The 16,546-nt window shown below is 41.1% G+C and overlaps 1 protein-coding gene across 1 annotated transcript; it reads right to left on the bottom strand.

Moving 5' to 3' along the window:
* Nucleotides 1–1,299: 1,299 nt before the first annotated feature.
* ZNF334 (zinc finger protein 334) lies at nucleotides 1,300–13,826 on the bottom strand. Its single transcript, XM_032604778.1, has 5 exons — nucleotides 13,817–13,826; nucleotides 12,923–12,981; nucleotides 6,288–6,414; nucleotides 5,934–6,026; nucleotides 1,300–3,308 (listed from the first exon to the last, which is right to left on the bottom strand). The coding sequence occupies exons 1-5, from the start codon at nucleotides 13,824–13,826 to the stop codon at nucleotides 1,534–1,536; spliced, it is 2,064 nt and encodes a 687-aa protein (XP_032460669.1). The 3' UTR covers nucleotides 1,300–1,533.
* Nucleotides 13,827–16,546: the final 2,720 nt, after the last annotated feature.

Raw genomic sequence — 16,546 nt, 5'->3', positions numbered from 1 at the left:
AAATTTAATGTAGCCCATTCATTTACCTTCTATTTCCCCAGCATCCCTAACGTGTCATTGATGAGCTCTAGGCTTGGGTTTGAGGCTCAGCAAGGTTTAATAACCTTATGAGAAAAGGTTATTAAAGCCAGAACCACACAGTGGTAAGTGGTAAAGCTGGCATTCAAAGTCAGGTTTGTCTGAATCCAAAGCCCACACTTTCCTCCTCAGGAGGTTGAGGTTCATTTATTTATTCACCTATAGCTGTCCAACTGCTCCAGCATCATTTGTTGAAGTCTATTCTCCTCCACTGAATTCCTTCTGCACCTTTGTAAAAAACCAGTTGGGCATATTTGTGTGGGTCTATTTCCCATATAAAGCTTCCTCCCTAATTGTAAGCCCCTCCTTCCTCCATAGATGTAACTGCTATCCTAGATTTTGTGTTAACCATCCACTGGCTTTCCTTTGTAGTTTTACTGCTTATATATGTATCCCTCAACAGTGTACTGTTGAATTCTTTCTTTTTGAACTTTATATAAATGCAATAACATGGTATTTATATTTTCCTTTTTCATGAAACATTATTGTTTTAAGATAACAATCATGATGTGTATAACTGAGCTTCATTTTCATTGGTGTATGTTATTCCCATTGTATAAACATACCAATATTCATCTAGTCTATTGTTAATGGACATTTGCTACTTTCTCTTTTTCTCAATTGTCATTACAAAACCCTGAAAGGTTGCAATGAACCTTCTTGTACATGTTTGTTGGTGCGGATGTGCAAGAGTTTCTTTAGAGCAAGGTTTTCCTGTGATGGAGTTGCTGGCATCCTGGATGAGCCCCTTTTCCTGTCCTTTCTCTGACATGGTGCAGGGTATTGCGTATCTTTGGTCCTCCCACACGCTAAATGCCTGAAGCAGCCTCAATCACAGTGACAACGAATCACCCCAGTATTTCCAAACACCCTTTAGAACGCCCAGTTGTTTTAGGGTATGTATCTAGAAGTACAATTGTTGAGGCACACGTTATGTCACTGTTCAATTTTCACTTATATACTGTATTGTTGAGATTCAGAGAGAGGTGGGTTCCCTATGTAAATCCAACATACATGTAATTCATGTTATATAACACACTCATGCACTATATACCTATCCATATACTTCAGAAGGTCTTCACATATATATTTAACACTGCTGTGCCAATGACCTTAACTTATTCCCGACAAAAGCTCCACTTTCACATTCTATTAAGAACTGAATATTTTATTATCTTTTTTTGTAACAAGTTTGGTATCACATCTGAAATACGACTTCTATTTCCACAAGAACATTTTCCCACAAGAACATTTTTATCCATATCCCTTAAAATAATACATTTGCCCTCCATATTTTTGAATACTTCTTGAGAGCTTTCACACAATCAAAGCATTCATAGAGAGCTCCTATTTCGCTCCTATATTACTTCTGTAATTCCAATTAGCTCTAACCTGTTGATACTTTCCTACATGTGTTGACATCTAAGCGGTTCTGTCCTATGATTTTGCTGATGTTCAATGGCTATGAACTGCAGAGGATGGCTTCTGCACGTAGAGAGTGTTGGTGGAAGTTTTCTTCTTATGTTTTTTTCTTTGATGTTTGGTGAGGGCTGACCTCTGGCTGAAGGTTTTTCTACATTCATTACATTCATAGGGTTTTTCCCCTGTGTGAATTCTCTGATGTTTTGTGAGGGCTGACTTTTCATAGAAGGTTTTCCCACATTCGGGACATCTGTAGGGTTTCTCTCCTGTATGAGTTCTCTGATGTACAATGAGGTTGGATTTCACGCAGAAAGATTTCCAGCATTCATTACATTTATAGGGTTTCTCTCCTGTGTGGGTCCTTTGATGTTGAGTAAGGTTTGACTTCACACAGAAGGTTTTCCCACATTCATTACATTTATAGGGTTTCTCTCCCGTGTGAGTTCTCTGATGTACGGTGAGGGCTGACTTCTGGCAGAAGGATTTTCCACATTCACAACACTTGTAGGGTTTTTCTCCTGTGTGAGTTCTCTGATGCTCAGTGAGGTTGGACTTTACAAAAAAGGACTTCCCACATTCACTACATTCATAGGGCTTTTTTCCTGTGTGCACACTCTGATGTTGAGAAAGGTCTGTTTTCTTAGGGAAGCTGTCCCCACATTTATTACAGTCATAGGTTTTCTTCCCTTTGTGAGCCCTCTGATTTTGAGTGAGGTGTGATTTCTTATTTAAGACCCTCCCACTTTCACTACACTCATTATTTGGTTCCCCCAAGCACATTCTCTGATGTTGACTGAGTTTGAACGTCTTGTGGGATTTCTCACACTTACTACCTTTAAAGCTTTTCTTGCTCATGTTAATTCTCTGCTTTAGAGCGAGGCAGGACTCCTTTTTCACAGCTTTCTCACTATCACTACACTTACTGGGTTTTTCCGTTGTGTGAGTTCTCGGATGTTGAGTCAGGTGTGGCTTTTTGTGGAAGGATTTCCCACACTGGTTACAGTCATAGATTTTCTCTTCTGTATCAGTTCGTTCATTTTGAGTGTGGGATGACTTCTGCAAGGCTTCCTCACCTTTGTTACACTCATCAGGTTTTCCTCCTGTGTGTGTTCTCTGATGTTGAGTAAGGTTCGACTTCTCGCTAAAAGATTTCCCCAATTTGTTACATTCACGGTGAGCTCTCTGATGTGCACGTTTTGACTTCAAGCATGAGGATTTCCTATTTTTACTGGATTCGTGTGGTTTCCTTTCCTTTAGAGTTCTTGGACAAGCACCAAGCTTTAACTTTTGGAGGAAGGCTTGTCCATATTTGTTACCTTCAGAGGGTTTCTCTCTTGTATGAGCTCTCTTACATGCAACAAAGGCTGTTTTTCTGTGAAAAGCTTTCTCACAATGATTATATTCAAGACATTGCTCCAAAGCTGAATTCTTCTGACACTGAATAAAGTCCTCAATTTGTCTGTGGGATTTCCTCTTTTGATCATTTTCACTGGGCTTGTTCCCTGTATGGGTTTTCTCATGCACAGTAGTAAGGAATCCACATCCATTGAAATCATTAGATATTTTTCTCACACTGCTTCTATTACTAATAACTAATTCAAAAACACTTTTCAAGTTTGTTACAAATGGGTCACATTGATGGGATATTTTTTTTGAGGGCACTGGATTTGTGGTCATATTAAGTGTTTCTCTGAAGGTTTTATTTCTATCCTCAGTCAATGTTTTGTTGTTGATGAATAAACCTTGCCTCAAATACTTGCCTTCATTTTCTTGGCTTATCTCTTCCATGTTATTGGTTCTTTGGACTTCTAGAAATATAAAAAATTAACATACATTATAAATCTTAACACATTTCTTAAGGAATAGGCTTGTATACAAATGCCCTAAGTTAAGTTAATTCTTAGGTTTCAGACACAGTCTCCTGGGATGAAAGAACTTCTAAGCACATATTTATCCTACTCTTTTAGTTGGTACATGAAAACAAAAACAAAAACACATATTGCAGTAGAAAAAGGGAGAGAAAGCTGAAAATTAATACTAGAAGCTTTGGCTTGTTACAAAAATTACCTCAAAATGGATTGAGAGTTTGAAATAAAACACAAGGAGTGGTGAAGTGAGTCCAAAGGATGTCAGGAAAACAAGTGATCCAAGGATGGAGGGTATTAAAAGAATGGGGCAAAGATAAGGGACACTGAATAGGGAGACAAGGAAGACTAAAGGGTGATCAAGGGAAGGGTCAGGGCAAAGATAGAGGATAAGCCATGTTTGCATATCATTTGATTCTATCAGAGCTAATCAATAGTTATTTGTCTTGATTGACAACTCTACTTTTCCCTCTTTCAATCTGCTGATGTACTGTACCAACTGACTGTGCCCTGTCACAATACTAATTTTTAATTTCACTTTAAAAATACTGAAGTATAATTGAGTTACAATATTGTGTTAATTTTAGGTGTACAACAAAGTGATTCGGTTATGCATGTACATATGTATATACCTATATTCTTTTTTCGATTCTTTTCCATTATAGTTTAATACAAGATATTGAATATAGTTCCCTGTGCGATACAGTAAAACCTTGCTGTTTAATTCTACTTTCACATCGTTTTTTATTCCTCTCTGATTTCTCTTTTTTTGTGAGAACTCAAGCACCTGGCTATTCGACTTGGTCTTAGGACCTTTATTAATCTTTGTCTTAAAAATTTTTGGCTATGAGTGATTATTATCTTCTACTATTTTCATTTTATGCAATAACATTGGTTATATGCTTAAAAACTTAAGACTTTTCTGTAGCAGATAAAACAAATAGAGGCCAATATGCTAGCAAGAAAAATCTGATATTGGATTTTCATACTTAGACTTTATACTAGATTTTTATACCTAAATTCACAACACATGTTCAACTGATCATCCCACAAGCCTACAGTATTGTAGCTCCTATCAGACCAGGGTATTTAATTCCATCAATTGTGTGTTTCCAACAACAAATACACTCTCATGGTCTTCACTTAGCACATATTATGTCAGTAGCTCTACTCAGAACCTAGATATCCTTCAGAGTAATGCTACTATTCCACTGTTAAAAAAAAATCTCAACACTTTTAAGTTCCATTTGTGGTAAAATCGCCAAGTAAATACTGTCTGTATAATATGTTCTAACACTATTTCCACAGCTACGTTACTTTCTCTCTATTTCTGCGAACAAGCCTGACTTTCATTGCTTTTGGCAGTTTTTCCACTTTTTTTTAAAGCTTGGGATTTCAGCTGCCTCGAACCTATAAGAAAAATGGAATTGACATTAAATTTTTTTTCCTTGTGGCCTTTGGATAATTTGCAGGGGGAAAAAAGGGGCGATGCTGACTACATTTGCATCTGCATATTGGGAATTCACTCTTTCCTTCTAAAAAACACTTTTTTCACGTGGCTCCTGGGAAACCCCTGACTCCTGATTCTCCCTCTACCATAGTGGGTGCTCCTTCTTGGTCTCTTTTGCTAGAGCCCTATGTCTCCATGACCTCCAAATGTAATGCTCAAGGGTGCAATCCCTGACCTCTTCTCTTACCTACTATCTTACTCAGAGTAGAATTCAGTCTTACCAGGCCTATAAAGCTTTGCCTCTAGCTAACTCTCTGACATCATCTGCTGCTTTCTCCTCACTGAACCCCCTCCGGTCCCACCAACTTCCCTGCTGTTCTCTGACTACACCAGGCACGCTCCTGTCTCACAGGCTTGGCATCTGCTGTTCCTTGATCTGGAATCTCTCAGATAACCCGTGACTCACTCCATCCCTTCATTCAAGACTCCATTCTACTCTCCTGTTCAAATGTCCACCTCCTCAAAGGGGCCTTCCCTGACTTCCTTTTGAAAAAGGACTCCCTGTCGGTCTCCATCCCCTTCATCTGACTTTAATTTATCAGAGTACCAATTACTACCAGACATGTTACATATGGATCTGCTATTTGGATCTACTGACAGGAGCAGAGACTTTGCTTTTGTATCTCCTGTGACTTAGAACATGACTGGTGCATAGCTGGTGCTTCGTAAATATTTATTGAATAAAATGATCCATCAACAAATGCATATTTACAGAACATTTGGCACAGGAGGGAACGTAAAGGATGGCCATTATTGAACAGAGAGAAAAACAGAGAAATAAAGGTCTAGGATGAGGAAGGCAGCAACTGGATTCTATAAAAACCAAGCGAATCTCTCTCTATAAAAGTCAAACAGAAAACAAAGAGCATTTATATATGAGAGTGATATATGGAGGCTTAATATCTAAGGTATGGTAGTCATCTGCCTTTAGTCACTCCTAAAAGTCTGGAGCCTCTAAAAGAGATTCCTAAAACCCATTTCAAAGATACTACCCCCTGAACTGGCCGCTTTGGATCCAGTTTCCCTTGGCTGCCTTCCAGGTGACCTCATTAACTCACCTGGGTGGCTCTCACTTGGGAGTTGTCCCTTTAATATCCACGGTTCTTCTTGTTCCAACTTGAGTATCAGCTCAGGTTTGGAAACACAGTGACCTGTTGTGGGAAACGACATGGGACTTGGCAAAGTTGCTTAGGAATCAAGCCCTTTGAAGAATCAGAAGGGAGAAGCTTTAGGAGCTGTAGAATGATGGGGACCCTTTCACTAGGGAGGTGAGAATACAATATCCTTTCAAGTTCCCTAAAAGGTTTTTGAATCCAAAATCTCAAACCCAAAATGCATGATGCGCTACAGTGACTTGGTTCCTAAGACAGGAAATGCATGCTGTCGGGAGCTGCACGGGAAGCTGGGCTTACCCAGGGACACCAGGTGCCCGTAGTTCTCCAGCATCACATCCCTGTACAGGAGCCTCTGAGCACGGTCCAGCAACTGCCACTCCTTCTGGGTGAAGTCCACTGATACATCCTCGAACAACACGGATCCCTGTAATAGCCCAAGGCTGCTCAGTCTGCAGTGCTCAAGACCAGATGGCACGGGAAATATGTAGGGGGCACTGATTCTACCGTATTCACTGTAAAGAGTTGCCCAGAAAATGTTATAAAGGTCGTCTACCACATACCTTCCATCATGTTATACAGGCAGACCCCAGAGATACTGCAGGTTTGGTTCCAGACTACTGCAATCGAGTCACACGAATTTTGGGGGGTTTCTCAGTGCATATAAACATTATATTTATGCTATTTACTAAGCGTGCAATAGCATTATATCTAAAAAAGCAATGTACATGCCTTAATTTAAAAACAGTTTATTGCTAAAAAAATGCTAACAATCGAGCCTTCAGCAAGTTGTAATCTTTTTGCTGGTAGAGGGTCTAGCCGTGATGTTGGTGGCTGATCAGGGTGGTGGCTGCTGAGAGCTGAGGTGACCATGGCAATTTCTTAAAATAAGACAACAATGAATTTTGCCGCATTGATTGATTCTTCCTTTCATGAACGATTTCTCTTTAGCATGCAATGTTGTTTGATAGTATTTTACCCACAGTAGGACTTGTTTCAAAATCGGAGTCAATCCTCTTAAACCCTGCCACTGCTTTATCAACTAAGTATGTGTAATATTCTAAATCCTTTGTTGTCATTTCAACAATCTTTGCAGCATCTTTCCCAGGAGCAGATTCCATCTCAAGGAACCACTTTCTTTGCTCATCCAAAAGATGCAACTCCTCATCTGCTAAAGTTTTATCATGAGATGGCAGCAATCCAATCACAGCTTCAGGCACCACTTCTAATTTTAATCCTATTGCTATTTCCACCACCCCTGAAGTTACTTCCTCCACTGAAGTCTTGAACCCCTCAAAATCATCCTTGGGGGTTGGAATCAACTTCTTCCAAACTCTTGTTAATGTTGATATGTTGACTTCTTCCCATGAATTACAAATGTTCTTCATGGCATCTAGAATGGCAAATGCCTTCCAAAAGGTTTTCAATTTATTTTGCCCAGATCCATCAGAGGAATACCTATCTACAGCAGCTATCACCTTATTTTTTTAAATTAATTAATTTATTTTTGGCTGCTTTGGATCTTTGTTGTGCGGGTTTTCTCTAGTTGCGGCGAGCGGGGACTACTCTTTCATTGTGGTGACAGTCTTCTCATTGCGGTGGCTTCTCTTGTTGCAGAGCACGGGCTGTAGGCGCACAGGTTTCAGTAGTTGTGGCACGCAGCCTCAGTAGTTGTGGCTCACGGGCTCTAGAGTGCAGGCTCAGTAGTTGTGGCGCACGGGATTAGTTGCTCTGCGGCATGTGGGATCTTCCTGGACCAGGGCTTGAACCAATCCCCTGCATTGGCAGGCGGATTCTTAACCACTGCACCACCAGGGAAGCCCAGCTATCACTTATGAAGTGTACTTCTTAAAGAAATTACTCCTTGCTCCATGAGCTGCACAATGCATGTTGTGTTAGCAGGCATGAGAACAACATTAATCTCATTGTCCAGCTCCATCATAGCTCCTGGGTGACCAGGTGCATTGTCAATGAGCAGTAATATTTTGAAAGGAATCTTCTTTTTTTTGGGGGGGGGGCAGTGGGTCTCAACAGTGGGATTAAAATATTCAGGAAACCATGTTATAAACAGATGTGCTGGCATCCAGGCTTTGTTGTTCTATTCACAGAGCCCAGGCAGAGTAGACTGAGCATAATTCTTAAGGGTCCTAGGATTTTCAGAATGGTAAGTGAGCACTGGCTTCAACTTCAAGTCACCAGCTGCATTAGCCACTAACAAGAGAGTCAGCCTGTCCTTTGAAGCCAGGCATTGACTTCTCCTCTCTAGCTATGAAAGTCCTAGATAGCAGCTTCCTGACCTCTCTCAGCTTTCATAATATTGAAGAGAGTTAGGGTCTTTCTCTAGATTAGTCTTTGGCTTAAGGAAATGTTGTGGCTGCTTTGATCTTCTACTCAGACCACTAAAACTTCCTCTGTGTCAGCAATAAGACTGTTTCGCTTTCTTATCATTTGCGTGTTCACTGAAGTAGCACTTTTAATTTCCTTCAAGAACTTTTCCTTTGCATTCACAACTTGGCTGTTTGGCACAAAAGGCCTAGCTTTCAGCCTGTCTCAACTTTCAACATGCCTCCCTTGCTAAGCTTAATCATTTCTAGCTTTTGATTTTAAATGAGAAACTGTTCCTTTCACTTGAACACTTAGAAACCATCGTAGGGCTATTAAGTGGCCTAATTTCAATAGTGTTGTATCTCAGGGGATAGGGGGGTCTAAGGTGAGGGAGAGAGATGGGGGAAGAGCTGGTCAGAGGAGCAGTCAGAACACAAAAAACATTTATAGATTAAGTTTGCCATCTTATATGGGCAAAGTTCATGGTGCCCCAAAACAATTATAATGGTAACATCAAAGATCGCTGATCATAGATCACCCTAACAAATACAATAATAATGAAAAAGTTTGAAATATTACAAGAATTGCCAAAATGTGACACAGAGACACGAAGTGAGCAAATTCTGTTGTAAAAATGGCACCAATAGGCGCAGTGGTTGAGAGTCCGTCTGTCGATGCAGGGGACACGGGTTCGTGCCCCGGTCCAGGAAGATCCCACATGCCGCGGAGCAGCTAGGCCCGTGAGCCATGGCCGCTGAGCCTGCGCGTCCGGAGCCTGTGCTCCGCAACGGGAGAGGCCACAGCAGTGAGAGGCCCGCGTACCGCAAAAAAAAAAAAAAAGGCACCAATAGACTTGCCTGATGCAGGGTTGCCACAAACCTTCAATTTGTAAAAAAAATGCAGTATCTGTAAAACTCAATAAAGCAAAGTACAATAAAATGAAGCCTGCCTGTATTTTGTTGGAGAAAGAGAAATCATACCAGAAATACTCTGCCTCTATCTTTAGTTGGTGATTCATAAAACAATTTGAGTTCCTCTATAGGCCTACAATTGTCCTAGCCATAGAGGATGCTAAGGTAAGACACTTGTCCTGTTTTTTTTTTTTAATTTATTTTATTGAAGTACAGTTGATTTACAATGTTGTGCTAATTTCCACTGTACAGCACAGTGATTCAGTTATACATATATATACATACTTTTTCATTCTTTTCTATTATGGTTTATCACAGGATATTGAATATACTTCCCTGTTCTATACAGTAGGACCTTGTTGTTTATCCATCCTGTATATTAATAGTTTGCATCTGCTAACCCCAAACTCCCAATCCGTCCCTCCCCCCTCCCCCTCCCCCTCGGCAACCACAAGTCTGTTCTCTATGTCTATGGGTCCGTTTCTGTTTTGCAGGTAAGTTCATTTGTGTCATATTTTAGATTCCACATATAAGTGATATCACACGGTATTTGCCTTTCTCTTTCTGACTTAGTTCATTTAGTATGATGATCTCTAGGTCCATCCATGTTGATGCAAATGGCGTTATTTCATTCTTTTTTCCATCGTGTATGTGTGACACTGGTCCTGTCTTTAAGGAGTTTACAGAATGATGGGACTTTCTACATAAACACAGACATGCAGTAATAAATTACAGGAACCATGAAAAAATGTGTGTACGAGGTAGAGTGAGGTCACACAGGGAGAGGGGGGTTAAATCTCAGTTTTTTCAGGGTATGCTTCATCGAGGAGAAAAAGATTTGATTGCACAACCTAACCTCCTCTGCCTCCAAAACTACAGCAGTGAGAGTCATAAAAACACCAATATACTTCTCAGAGCAGAGGAAGTTTCTGGAAGATATAGAGTAGGAGGCAGATACTGGAGGCATTGTGCTTGCCCCTTAATGCAAACATAGAACACGCAAAAGTCTCAAGTTCTGTTCAGAGCTCGGAGAGACCTCCCAGCTCAGCAGCAGCTGCAGCTGGAAGCCGAGATGGGCTCTGGGCTGAAGAACAGTGAACATGAGTCACGGAAGGGCTGCCACACTCCTGACCCCCAGGAGGGGTGGGCTGAGGGTTAACACTCAGGAGAACGTTCCCTGTAAAAAGCAAGGAACTTCAACAAGGACTTGCTCTACAGTACAGGGAACTCTACTCAACACTGTAATAACCTATATGGGACAAGAATCTGAAAAAGAATCGATACATGTACACGTATAACTGAATCACTTTGCTGTACACCTGAAACTAACACAACATTGTTAGTCAGCTCTACTCCAGTATAAAATAAAATTTAAAAAAAAAAAAAAAGCAAGGAACTGCCTCTAGGTGTCTGCGTGAACTTTGCATCCAAAGAGAGGAGCAGGGTACTGTGCTTAGTCCCCTGATTCGGTCACAGCTTTTGTTTTAAGGCAACTCTGGGGAAACAGGCTATCATGCTCTGCTATCAGGTAAGGCACTACCCCCTTTGGCGGGCGGAAGGGGGTCCCCTCAAGCTTTGTCCCTCTCTGGAGAGCCTAAGGGAAGCCTGTTCTGTACACAGAACCCAATAATCCGTATAAGAGGCCCCAAGTCAGTCCTTTCGTTCAAAGGAAAATCTTGCCAAGGAAACAGACCTCTGCCTTGCCGAGCATCACACATCAGCCGCCCACATTGATCTAATGAGGTCTTTACCTTTCTCTTCATACAGAAGACAGCAAAGGGTCCAGATGCTGGAGGGAAAACAATGATCTGAGAAAGCAGCATCAGGAGTAACAGATTTGAAGACTGCTAAACAAATTTAATGCCAGTAAAAAGCAACAGCCTGAAAGATAAGTACCAAGACCAAAAGACTGAGGACTATGAAAACAAATGTAAGTAAAGATACTGAAGAGAATAATTTTTAAGTATTCCCATTGGTGTCTGCAAATCATATACGAGAGTCTTATTTCCCTAAAAGGAGAAAAGTTGGCTATGAACACAGAAAAAGGATACAGATATTAAATATTCTTTTGCTGACTTAGGACAACAACAAAAAACCCCAAAACTCTTAAGATAAGACTTGAAAACAAAATGACCCAAATGACAAAAATGAGCAAATCTCTCAACGCACAGAATAAAAACATGGAAAAATGGAAATGATGAAAGTAAAGGAGCACAGAGGGCCGACTGGGGAGAGGCACTGACCGTCTCAATTTCTGGGTGGCAGGAACAAAGAGAGCGGAGGGAAGGAAATAATCACAGAAAGAACCGAAAATGTCCCAGAGCAAGTCAGTCTTCATCTCCATAGGATCCATCCAATTACCAAGCAGGCACTCTGAAAAAAGACAGGCAGCCAGACACACTGCCTGCGGAAATACCTGAAGCCCAAGGATAATGAAAAACTCACAAGAAGAAAAAATAAAACCGGTTACTACAAAGGAATGAGAATCAAGCTGCCACACGACTTCTCAGTCTCCCCAAATACTAGGAGATAATGCAGATGATCCATAATCTTCTGAAGGAAAGGGATTTCAACCCCAAATTCTATAACCAGTCGATCATTCATGGAGTGGGGCAGAATAAAGGCCCTTTCGGATACCCAGACTCAGAAGGCGTATAACCATATAGTGATTCTGTAGACCACTCCAGAGGCCTCTATCAAGACTCAGCAGAATCTGGGAAGGAATGCATGCCATACGGAACTCGTGGTGGACAGACAGAGCTACAGGAACTGGTTCTTGGTACAGCCAGAGAGGGTGGGTGACTTATAGACTATGAAAGGGAAGCGTGCGTGGAGCTAAGATTTACTTTATTTTATATGTCCTATGTCTTATCTGGCAACCCTAGGCCTAAGAGATCTCCCATTCCAAGATCTTGGGCTGGTTGGAACACAAGCAGATGATGACTTACTCCCAACAAAGGGTGGAAAGTTTGCAGTGGACTTGGACTCCAGGTCTCCATCTGGCCAAACTTCTAATGATGTATCCTTAGAATGACTGCAGTTACAAGCTCTTGAGAAGTTATTTACTTTTACTTCAGTGAAAAGGGGATAATAAAAGTGCCTACCTCCTAATGCTGTTGTCAGAATTACATGAGCTAATCCAGGTAAGGAATTTAAGAGTGACTGGAGCATAATAAGCAGCCCTAAATTGTAGGTAATATTATAACTGACTATTATAATTCTGTCACTTTATCTTCAAACTTGGGACAGCAAAAATAAGCGGGAAATGTATATTAGAATTGAAATAATTATTGTTTAAGTAGCTAGAAGATGTGATACGATTGTTAACAAAGAATTCTAAGAATACATAATTATTATGTAAAGAGAAAATGAAATAAAGAATATTTAGTGCATTTCCACAAAGCCCGAGGTAAGGGAGGAGTGTATCTTATTTGGATGAAACTACAGATGAAAATGTTCTTGCTGTTGGTAGAAAAATGTGTTCACATATGTGTTAAACACATCAAAGGTAATAATGGAATAAAAATAAAATGCAGACCTTCAAAACCAGTAGAAGAAGAAAGAAGGAAAGTAAAATAAAACAGGAAAACGTTGGGAAATGAAAAGATGAGGAAGGACAATTGACAAGAAAGTTATTAAAAACGCAGAGCAGCTCTTAGATGTCACTGAAAAATACTGAGTAATAAGTAAACAACTCACCTGGGCTGTGTTCATTTTCTCCTGCTCCTGGAAAAGTTTAGAGAACTGTGAAGGCAGAGCTGAAGGAAAGGGAGAGAGCAAAGAAATTGTGAGAAATATGATCAACCTTGAAGGTCCTTATAGCAACTTGCCTAGAAATCCCCCATGTATTAGCTGACAGTCACATGGTGGGAGATTGTCTCTGACCCTTCAGAAGGGGCAGGCATGCTGAGGGGACTCTTGCAACCCTGGTGTAACCAGGGGGAGCTAAAAGAAGCAGGCTTTTCATTGTGGAGAGTAAATATTTTTTCCTTATTGGTTTCTTACAATTTATAGCCTTCTTTGATTTAATAGCAGACAAATATAAAATAAGGTAAAATCCAACTAAGAAAGACCTGGTTAAACCCAGATAGCATAGCAAGGATGCCATGCTGTGCTTTTGGTTATTATTAAACCTGTTACATTTCTGAAGTTTTTGATGTCTGGGATTTACATTAAAATAATCCAGTAGAGGGCTTCCCTGGTGGCATACTGGTTAAGAATCCACCTGCCAAGACAGGGGACATGGGTTCGCGCCCTGGTCCGGGAAGATCCCACCTGCCGCGGAGCAGCTAAGCCTGTGCACCACAACTACCGAGCCTGCACTCTAGAGCCTGCGTGCCACAACTACTGAGCCCACGTGCCACAACTACTGAGCCCGCGCGCCTAGAGCCTGTGCTCCGCAACGAGAGAAGCCACTGCAATGAGAAGCCCACGCACCGCAATGAAGAGTAGCCCCCGCTCACCGCAACTAGAGAAAGCCAGTGCGCAGGGACGAAGACCCAACGCAGCTAAAAAAATTAAATTAATTAATTAAAAAAAATAATAATCCAGTAGAAGAAGGTGGAGGGGGAAAGTGTATGCACATGTGCGTACGTGCATGCATGTTGGTGGCAGGGAGGATATATATGTTAATAATTGCTGAAGCTGTGACAAGTATATACAGTCATATTATTTTCTTTACTGTTGTATGTTTTGAATAGTTCCATTTTAAAAAGTGTATAAAATGATGCAACAACCAAAACCTGATAGAAATTCTACTGATATTTTTAACTCCGTGAAGTTAAAGAATTAATAGGAACTTCTGACAACAGGGATAGGGGTGCTTTAACAAGTCTATTTTTTTTAAAAGGGATTTATTCTCCTTTGGTTCCAGTGTCTTCAAAGGATGTTTTACTAAGACACTTGTTTTGACTTAACTGAGATGCGGTGGGCAGAACAGTGGCTGGGGAGGCAGGGGCCCTGGATGCGCCTTTTGGTTCCACCACTTACGAATAATACAGAGCTAGATTATAAGAATGTGGGTATAATAATATTAGTGATACCAACAATACTCGCATAGTGCTAACTATGTAACAGACATTGTTCTAAGTCCTTTACATATATTACCTCATTTATTCCTTAAATGGAGCAAGATGAGGAATTTGGGAATAACATCTACACCCCAGGGTATATAAAACAGATAAACAACAAGGACTTACTGTATAGCACAGGGAACTATACTCAATATTTTATAATAACCTATATGGGAAAAGAATTTGAAAAAGAATATATATATGCATAACTGAATCACTCTGTTGTACACCTGAAACTAACACAACACTGTAAATTAACTATACTTCAATAAAAATATATATATATAATAGAAAAACCCAAAAAAACCTAAAACAAAAAATAAAGCAGAAATTAAAAATTTAACACACACCTACAAAATTCCAAGTCCATTTGTGTAAGCAATTTCCCCCAAACCTTCAAGAAAAACAATAATCTACAGAATACATGCCAGAAACAGAAAAATAAACTTCCCCAATGCAATCTGTATGGCTCCTGTACTCTTGAGGCCAATGTCAGTTTAGGGTAAGTGGAGAAAAACTTAGCCACTTGTTTCCCCGTATAAACTTAGATGCAAAAATCCTAACAAGGATTAACAAACTAAATAAAGCAATTCAATTAAAAAAGTTTTTTAAAGAGCAAGCTGTAGGTACTATTATCCCATTTTATAGATGAGGAAATTGAGAAGTTAAAGTAACGCTGTAGAGCTGGGCTTTGAACCCTGGCGGTGTGGCTCCAGAAACCCTGTATTTAACCCCACGCTAATTACTTCCTTAGGCCCCCAATTGAGGCAGGATTACATAACTCCTGAAAACTCTTCCTGTACACGGATAAAGTCAGGGATGGGGGGGGCATATCTCTAAATTCATGTGATGATGGGCGTGGCTTGAGGGCTGTGCAAAATCCCGGAAGAGGGGCAGGAGAATTAAGGGCATCTGGGAGGAGTTTCTGGGAGTAGTGGAGAGAGTGCCTCCCTAGCCCTCCTCCCAGACATGTCCTCATCAACCGTCCTCAGAATTTCCTCTTCCTGAGAAGCCTGCCTCCTGCCCACCACCCTCAGCCCAATTCCCCCTCCCTTTGAAAAGTTGGCCCACACCTCACGGACCAATGGTTCTCCACAACCTCTGGTGTGGTGGTGTTACTCAGGGCAGAAGGATCAGGAATTGCTTCCAAGCAAGCAAACAGAGAACCTGCTTGTTTCTGGGATCTCTGCCCTGCAGCTGTGGTGAGCGTGTCCGGGTAGCGTGAGGATCTCCCTGGTAAGAGTCCTACTCCTGGTAACCCCTCCTTCTTTCCTCACAAGAGCTGTGTGATCCAGGGAAAACTTGTACCTGGCTGGGGCAGGGGGAGGGTAAATTCAAACAACTGGAATCTTCAGCCCCAGTCCCAACTCTCTCTTGCAATGAATTCCCCATCCTCTACAACAGAAGTTCTCAGAGTGGTCCCCAACCAGCAGCATCAGTGTCACCTGGGAACTTGATAGAAATGCAAATTCTTGAGCCCCTCCCCAAACCTCCTGAACCAGAAACTCTGGGGGTGAGGCCCAACAGAGCTATTGGGTTTTAACAAGCCCTTCAGCTGTTTCTGATACATACTTTTTTGAGAACCACTCCCAGAAAATCTCCAGAGCTTCTGGAGAAGACTCAGTCCCTGTACACTCCAGGTCCTTCCCTGTGGCTCTTAGGGACATGCTACTCTGCTTAGTCCTGTGAAGGATGAGCTGCTAGACAAAACCCAGCATGGGATTTGGAAATAAAACTGTTTGAGGTTTGTAATCCCAGCTCCTTCAATTACTGGCCTGGAGACTTCCCCTCCAGAGTCTTGGTTTTCTTGTCAGTTAAAATGGGATGGGTAATACTGACTTTCCAGGGGGTCTTTGAGAACCAATAACGATCTTAATGAAAACAACAGTGATAAAGGCAATTAACATTTCCCGGGTGCTTAGTGAATGCCAGGACCGCTGCTGAGTGTTTACAGGTTATCTTAATTCAATCCTCAAAACGACTTTGGGACAGGTTTTTGGAATAACTTCCTTTGGCAGATGGGGAAACTGAGACTTAGAGGCTCATCATTTTGTCCATGGAGACTCAGGGGCCAGGCTAGAATTTGAACTTGTCTTAAATCAGCCTGCACATAATAAATGTTATCAGAATTTATTCTCACCCCCGCCGGTGTCCTGGATTTGACTCGATAACGAATGGTTGGCCAGGGCACATGCAAATTCGAGGAGCTTCTGGAAACAGCTCGTTACCATTAGGATGCTTTTTCTCACTG

Source organism: Phocoena sinus, chromosome 15 (assembly GCF_008692025.1).
Source record: "Phocoena sinus isolate mPhoSin1 chromosome 15, mPhoSin1.pri, whole genome shotgun sequence".
NCBI lineage: Eukaryota > Metazoa > Chordata > Mammalia > Artiodactyla > Phocoenidae > Phocoena > Phocoena sinus.
Note: the sequence above shows the minus strand (reverse complement) of the source record. Positions and strands in the feature narration are given on the sequence as shown.